The sequence below is a fragment of the Populus euphratica genome, unplaced genomic scaffold (assembly GCF_000495115.2).
Source record: "Populus euphratica unplaced genomic scaffold, PopEup_1.0 scaffold440.1, whole genome shotgun sequence".
Classification (NCBI taxonomy): domain Eukaryota; kingdom Viridiplantae; phylum Streptophyta; class Magnoliopsida; order Malpighiales; family Salicaceae; genus Populus; species Populus euphratica.
The window spans coordinates 151,833-160,629 of NW_011500108.1; the positions used below are offsets into that span (position 1 = coordinate 151,833).

Below are 8,797 nucleotides of genomic sequence, written 5' to 3' on the forward strand. Positions count from 1 at the left end.
ACATATCAGACTTTAAAATGGTAAATGATATGTGTTTTTTGGCTAATAAATGAAGAGGTTATAGGCATTAAAAGCTAGGGAAAAAATCATTAAATTGTGTAAAACAAATATGAGAATTAGGTTCCTAGAGATTGAAGACAACCTCTCTATTCCAATTAGTAAAATTTCGTTTGTTTGCAAAAAAATTATTTTTTTAAGTGAATTTTGGGGAAAGTGAATTTTTAAAAAGTAAATTATTTTTTGATGTTTAATAGTATTATGGAAAATAAACTGAAAAACACTTTTCAGTATTTGGTTATGTTATAGAAAATAAATTAAAAAATAATTTATTAATATTTTATTTTTCTCAAGTTTATTAAAATAATGAGAAACAAATCTTACGAATTAAAAAGGTTGAATGAGAATGAAATTGAAAAAAAATATAATTTCATAAATTATCTCAAATAAAATAAATAATAATAAAAATAATAAAGATTAAATCAAAAAAAAAGATGAAGAAATTAAAATAATAATAATTAACATTTCATAAAGTATTTCAAATAAAATAAGTAACAATCAAAAGAATGAGGACCAAATTTGATAAATAGAAAATTTCAATAAAAAAAATGATAGGAGAAAAGTAAATAACAATTATAAAAATAAGGACCAAAGTCAATATAAAAATTAAATTTTAAGAAATGAAATTGAGAAATAAATATACAAAATATATATATATATATATAACAATCAAAAATTTGAGGATTAAATTTAATATAATCAGCAAATAATGACATTTCTAAATTTTTCAAAACTTCCGGAGAGTGTTTTCCGCCCAAATTTTTCAGGAAAATACTTTCCTGAAAACCAAGTTAAATTTTCCTTTGACTGGAAAGTATTTTTCGTTGATTAACTTTCCTAACATCAAACAAATATAAAAAGTTTGGAAAATAATTTCCTGAAAATCACTTTTCAGAAAACAAATACAAAAAAAAATACTTTTCTAAAAATCAAGCCAAATTTTTTTCTAACTGAAAAGTATTTTCTGTTGACTGGAAAGTGTTTTTCGTTAACCAATTTTTCTAAAAATAAATAAATACAAGAAAATTTGGAAAGTGATTTTTCAAAAATTATTTTTCATAAACATTATCTAAATTTATGAATTTATAGTTTTTCTCTTAACTTTTTGGGCGTGGAATAATTAGTCGGGTTATCATGAGCACAAATTAATTAATTAGAGACTAAATATACTTTCTCAATTAAACTGTTAATGGGGTTATTATGAGCACAAATTAATTAATTAGAGGCTAAATATACTTTTCTCAATTAAACTGTTTATTTCAATAGTTAATGTCAGCTAGCTTTGATTTTATTCCCCTTGTTTTTTTCGGCCTGTTTTCGCCCGGGGAGAGGCTTCTTGCATGATTCCTTTTTTTTTTTGTTTTCGTGAAGTGGCTCATGTCTTGCTATTTATCTCTGTATTTGTCTAATTTTTTCACGTAACATCACAACTTTTATTCTGGCTCATCTTGTCTGTCTGGGAGGCTGGGTGACTTGTTTTTTAAATAATTTTTTATGTTAAAATATATATTAATAATTTTTTTATTTTTAAATTATATTTAACATTAACATGTCAAAATAATTTTTTAAAAATAAAATATATATTAATTTAAAATAAATAAATAAATAAAAATTTAAATTTTTTTAAAAACACACTTTTAAAACGTAAAAGAAAACACCCTTTATTTGTAGATAAGCCGAATAATTGATCTAAAAGAGACACTGTAGCTGCTTTTCAAATATTCTTCTTCTTTCTTTTATTTTGACTCCTGTTTTGCTTTCAGTTTTTCTATTAGTTGATTCACTTGCACTTATCCAATCCTCTTGTACAGGACTCTTTAGCTGTAACTTTATCACATAATGCCAAGACATCTCCTGATCACATGCTAAAGAGATTTACAGCCGTATTACACCATTTGTACACACTTTTACTAAGTAAAGCGAATTTTTAATTTGTTTCTTACTGATATATTTAAAAAGATTCAACATCTAGTTATACTATAGTGCGAGTTATTAAACTGATGCACATAAGGCTTGCCATGGATTTGAACTTTGTGAATTTTTGGACAATTATTAAAAAAAATATTAATAATTTGATAGAAGTTGGGTTGATATATTTCTTTGTAAACATCAGTAGTTTCACTCATATTTATAATATTGATGTTGATACTAGTGTTAGTATTAATAATCATTTAAAAGATAATAATCTTGATAAATATCTTAGAAATAATAAGGAAAGTATAGGTAATGAGATTGATTTTTTAGTTTGCATGAGATTCCATCTAATTATTTATTTTAGGTTGTTAAATTTTAGTTAATGAAATTCCATGGATATAATTGCATTGTATTATATTTTTAAATTATTTAAATTATATATGAGTTTTTATTTGAACTATGTATTTTAAAGTATTTGAAATTTTATATTGTTTATTTTATTTTTGTTTTAATTATGTTATATTGCTATTTACTAATTGATTGTAATTATTAATATATAATTAGTTAATTTTTTTAATTAATTTGACTGGAGTTTACATGGTATTTTTTGTGTTGTGTTTAAAAAATATTGGTATTAATTGTTACCAACATCATTTTAGTTTTTAGCACACCGTTATGAGCTCTTATTTAAATAAAGAAGTAAAATGTTTGAATTAATTGTTATTAGAAACTTAATTAATGAGAGAGAGAGAGAGAGAGAGAGGTTGAAATAAAAATGGAGGGGACAATGAAACATAGTGCAAGAGACAGAAAGAGAGAGAGAGAGACAGAGAGAGAAATAGAATAAGTTGAAGTTGAAAAAAGATTGAGTTAGAGCGAGATGGATTGATGAATGAAAAAAAAGATGGAAAGGCAAGAGAAGAATACAAATTGTCGTTCAGGGGATCAACTGAATATTCAATCTCCATTATTGAAGTATAAGCACCCAAGTCCACTTTACAGCTTGCCACCAACCATTATTCAGCAAAAGAACACTGTGAAACTCCACTGTCTACACCTTTATCGCAAGCGTTCAAAGTATGATCACCCGGGCCAATCTCAAGCGGACGCAAAAGACTTTAATTAGCACTTTAGCAGCCGAGCAGGAAGGATGTTCGAAGAAAGGCAGCTTTGAAAGAATTATGAGCGCTGACATTTGGTTAAAAAAATGGAAGTCCGTTCTTTTAAATCATCTGGTGATTTTGTTTTAAAGAATGATAATTAACAATGTATTTATAATATTTAATTTAAATTTTTAATTTAATAATATGTTTTAGAAAATTTTCAAATAATATCAATGACTTTTCAATTTATTAATAATTTCATTTATAAAAAAACAATAATTATCAACACAATAATAAATAAAACAGTTCTTATAGTCTCTGAAATATATTGACAAACATATTTTATCATTATACTCATATGTAATAAACACTATGAATTGTGTCATAGAGAAAAGAAATAGTTTTTATAGTTTTTAGGATATATCAACAAACATATTCTATCAGTATACTAGTATGTAATGAATACCGTGAACATCAAAGAGAAGGAAAACACTTCTTACAGTCTCTACAATATACTAACAGAATACTTCTTACAGTCTCTACAATATACCGATGGATACATTCTCTCAATAATATTATCTATAAAAATTACACGTCATCATGTTGTTTATTTTTTTTTTCATTTCTTAATTTTACACTTGTAATTTTCTTGGTATATATCGAGATAATTTTCTGTTAGTGTTTGTCAATGGATATAGAGATGTAAAATTTTGTTGAAAAAAGTCATCACAAAATACCAATAATTTTTTTTTATTGGTGTTTCCGTTTACATTCACTAATTTTTTGGTAATAAACCAAGTTACTTCTTTGTTATTAGAGAATGCAAATAGTGTGTGTTCATGTGCGTGTCTGTATGGATATTGGTAATCCTCTAATTTCATTTATCTCCGCATAAACAATTAGGGGGTGATAAAGTCATGAAAATATCATATTGGATTTGGATTCTAAATAGCTACATCTTGAGTTTAATATGTATAGGCTTTATCTCTGGAGTCTTTATTACAATAGGGACCTCTAATATTTATATCAATAACTTACAAGAGGGAAAGAAATTATAACCAAAAGAGCTTAAGATAATGAATTTTATGATAAGCTTGTTTTCTGTTTGATTTCTTGAATGGACTTGGTAGAAATATTATCATTGTTTACTTGATGATCCAATATACTTATACCTCTCAATCATTTAATCTTGCCTTATGGAAAGTAAAATAATGATTAAGAATAATTGTTTTTCTTGGTAAGTGACTTGAAAAGTTGAGTCATTGGTTATTATACATTTTTATATCATTGATGGAAAGGTTAACTCAGTGATAATTAGTACGTGAGATTGACACCCCTTTAAAGATATAGGTTGGTGGGAAAGCCAATAACAAGGAAGTAGGATTCTTTTGAGGTGACATGTCGATAGAATATAGCCATTTATTGGCAAGAAAGATAGGCTAAGATAAGCATTATATTGATAATTTATGTGTATGCAGAGGGCAATATGGTGCTGTACTGACTTTGTTTGAAGTTGTAGCCCTGCATTGTGATATATACTAATTGTTGGGTTTCCTAAAAAATTTCACACGAGGAATTAGTCCTAAAGTGGTTGGGATGAGGTTGAGGAACAAGTGTTTAGGCAGGAGCAAAGAGCATTCCCTTGAGCTGGGGAGCAATCCTTCATGACAAAAGGGTAAAGTTGTGAGAGATAAATAATGTTTTTTTTTAATTCTTTTTTTTCCTTTTTTTTCTCTTTTTAATTCAATTTTGAAGACTTAATTGAAGAATGGATTGAAGTAAAGGGATTGAAATGGATAAAAGAGAGAATAATTTATTGTACTCCAATGACTTTCAAATTTTCTTTAGAGACTATATAGATTTAAAAAGATCACACAAACAATCTAATAAATCATTGAGGATGTGGTCTTTACAAAGCAATTCATATTTATCTCGTTTTGTACTATTTGTCTTCAACCAATCATTGTTTTTAAGTGTAAATGTAAAAAATTTATGCACATTCAGAACAAGAAGAATGTAGAATATCTTTAAAATATTCAACATGAATCTTATCTCTTCCCAACTAACAAGATTTCTTCCATCAAAATTATTTAGCTTCACGGTCTTAAACTCTATTACAAATTGATATGTTACCAAACCTCGTTATTTTTGTATTTCAAAAATATTTTTGAAAAAAATTAAATTGAATTTATTTTATTATTTACTTCAAATTAATTTATTTTTGTATTTTTTAAAATTATTTTAATGAACTAATATCAAAAATAATATTTTAAAATAAAAAATATTTTAAAAAATAACTATAATTATTTTAAAATGCACCTTAAAAAAATCTAATTAGATGAAAAAGTGAAAGATTGAAAGAAGGAAAGAAAGGTAATTCCACCCGCATGACAGAAAAAATTAAAGTTGGGCAATCATGCTAGCAGTAACGAGCCCACGAGAACAACATGTCCCCTTTTGCATTATTTGTGAGGGGACCTCACACACTTTACGGAGTCAAGTCACACACACACACACACACACACATATATAACTCGTACGAAGTAATATAGAAAATGTTAAAATCTCCCATTGGTGAACAGTAAACAGGAACACTACTGTTGAGGTCAGTGAAGTCATCCATGCTCTCCATTATAAAACCATGCCTCCAGTCTCACTAGGAGCTCATAAGCTAGAGTATAGTAGATAGATTTAGAGTTCCTGAGCATTTCAGAGAGAAAAAAACCTCTCCGTTATGGCTTGCAAAAACTTCTCCGTTATGACTTGCATGTCTCTGTTGGCCGGTGGCTTCATGCCAAAGTCGACCTTGGTCCGCATGCCTCATACCAGGCTATGCTACCAGCGTAAAACTTTGATCATGTAGGTCAAGTTTCCCATGCATGTGGCTATATATTTGGAAATTTTCTTGTCATTTCGCTTACGAATTTCTGGATCTCATTCCAGTCCAGTCAAATAAGTGATGAACATGCATTGGACAGTTTTTCTTCTTCTTTATTTCCTTCTTCTTATGGTCGGGTTGAGCCGTGAGGGTTTTCGTACACACGATTTAATCTTCTTCTTCTTCTTCTTCTTCTTTTCGCTGGGGCTATATCAATGGTTTCTTAACCACTCAGCTGATAGTTCATTAATCATTTTCATGTGTTAGCCGAGCAAAAAAATGTTTTTAGATTATAAAGGTAATTTTGAAAGAGTTTGGGTTTGTTTATAAAAACAAATGACTGACAGCCAATTTAACTAGGAATTATTTAAGGTCTTTCTTTAATGATTATCTTTAGTGACATTCACTTGATTTAGATATGAAATCTCACTAATTACGTCCATGTCATTATCCTTTTCTTCTTGTGTGAGATCAGAAATGCTAAACGTGGAGGTGAAATTAGTCACGGGGGCGGTGGCAAAATCAATAAAGGAGGAAAACCCAAGGATACGGCTAATGATGCAAACGAGAAGCTCCCTCTTGGCGGCTTCAACAATGAAAAAGAAAATAAGAAGAAAGGCGAAGAGAAAGTAGGCGATAAAAGCGAAGAGAAAGTAGACGATAAAACTACAGTGAACAATAGAGCCACTGGTTAATGGTCAATTAAAAAGTGCAGGACTGTACGGTGAGCTGGGCTCGCCATGGAAACAGTGCTGAAAGATTGATATTATTAGCAGGGGGGACTCCATCACGTGTGTTTCTGTTCTGGCAGCTCTGAACTGCTTGCTAAGAAGCAAAATGAGGTTGCCTAGTTGTGTGAAATAGTACTGGACGTCGAGTTTTTCTTTTTGGTTCTGTGTTGCTTGAGAATGACAAGATATGTTTATAGGTTTGGATAGGTTTGTAGTAGCAAAAGTTAAGTTTATGCAGTATGTAGTAGCTAGGGCTTGGACTTAAGGTGCTCGTAGTTGCTTCTGTATGGTGAGGAAAAATTGGCTCTCCACTGCTGTACTTCTCTCTATTATATTTCTAATGTATTTGTGAGTGATTGCAGTAATGTATTTTTTTTTAAAATGTTTTGTGGTTGAAAATATATTAAAATAATAATTTTTTATTTAAAAATCATTTTTATATCAACATATCATATTAAAATAATCTAAAAAATATAAAAAATAATTTTAAATAAAAGAATCTCTAATTTTACCCAACTTCCATTTACTATGCAATGTAAAAAGGGGCTACAAGTCGACTCAAAAGGAAGTCGTACCATTGTTCATGTATTTTTATTCAGTATATATAGGTCTATAATTGAGGGTGTTTGGTAATCCATTTGCTAAGCTTATTTATCGAAAAAGCATATCAAATTACCTGCATATTTATCAGTTTCCTTTCCAGTTGTTTTGACATGAGTCATATTTGATGAACAATGGCGATCATTTGTTTGCTTCACAGTCTTCGAGGAGTCTATTACAGCAGCTCTTCTAAGATGCCTATCCAACTTAAATGTCTCGGGCAGGAGCACCTGGTTTCAAGGAAATTGAGATAACGTGGGATCTAGTTTAAGAATGTTAGATTTTAGATTTATTTTTAAAAAATTATCAGTATTATAAATTTTAAAATTATTAAAAATTTATTTGATTATTAATTATAGAATTTCAATATATTAATGAAGAGATACGCATAAATTCACCCAAACATCCATAATTAAAAATAAAAATTCTTGATGGACTTCTAGATTGAAAATAAATATTAAAATTCTATATTTTAATATTAACGAGATGATATATCATCGCGTTGCCACTAGTTTATAAAATAAATATACTTAATAATATTATAATTGTGAACCAATTCTAAATAAGTAATAGAAACTAAAGGTATGATGGAGCGATCGAAAAAAAATTAACTTTTTTATTAATAAAAAATAAAAAAATTACAAAGTTAAATTATCTACCAACTTAATATTAAAAAAAAACCAACAAAGATGATTTTGGAATGAAAAAACCCATGAGAAAAAACATTATAGCAATTGACAATGTTTTGTGAGGAAAACTACAATGTTTTTTTAATAAAATAAAATAAAATAACCATTTAGAGAAATACAGTAGCAATCCACAGTATTTTGTGATAAAAACTATAACGCTTTCCCTATATGATTTAGCTTTATTGTAATTATAATTCTTAACCAACTTAATATTAAAAAAAATAAAATTGACAAAGATAATTTAAAAAAAATCATAAAAAAATCATATAAGAAAACACTGCAATAATTCACAGTATTTTAAAGAAAAAATTACAAAACTAAATTATTAATTAGCTTAATATTAAAAAAATAGATATAAATAATTTTAGAAAAAAATACAAAAAAGAGAAAAAAATCATATTATAGACACTGTAGCAATTTATAGTGTTTTATGATAAAAACTACAGTGCCTCTCTATATAATTTAACCTTTAATGACTTGTAATTATAATTTTCAAACAGCTTAATATTAAAAAAATAAAATTGACAAAGATAATTTTAAAAAAATTATAAGAAAAACCATGCGGAGAGACACTATAACAATCCACAATGTTTTGTGAGGAAAGTTACAGTGTTTTCCCTATATAATTAAGTTTTATTATAAAGTTAAATTTTATCCAACTTAATATTTTTTAAAAATAAAATCGACGAAGATAATTTAAAAAAATATTACAAAAAATAAAAATACAAAAGAAATTGGAAAAAAATCATGTGAGGCAAAACTGTATCAACCCATAGTGTTTTGTGAGGAAAAACTTGTATTTACTTGTAATTGTAATTCTTAACT

At 27.5% G+C, this 8,797-nt stretch overlaps 1 protein-coding gene across 1 annotated transcript; it reads left to right on the forward strand.

Moving 5' to 3' along the window:
- The first annotated feature begins 5,731 nt into the window (after positions 1-5,731).
- On the forward strand, positions 5,732-7,061 carry LOC105109680 (uncharacterized). The gene is made up of 2 exons (XM_011004459.1): positions 5,732-5,933; positions 6,428-7,061. The coding sequence occupies exons 1-2, from the start codon at positions 5,809-5,811 to the stop codon at positions 6,645-6,647; spliced, it is 345 nt and encodes a 114-aa protein (XP_011002761.1). The 5' UTR covers positions 5,732-5,808; the 3' UTR covers positions 6,648-7,061.
- The last annotated feature ends 1,736 nt before the right edge of the window (positions 7,062-8,797 follow it).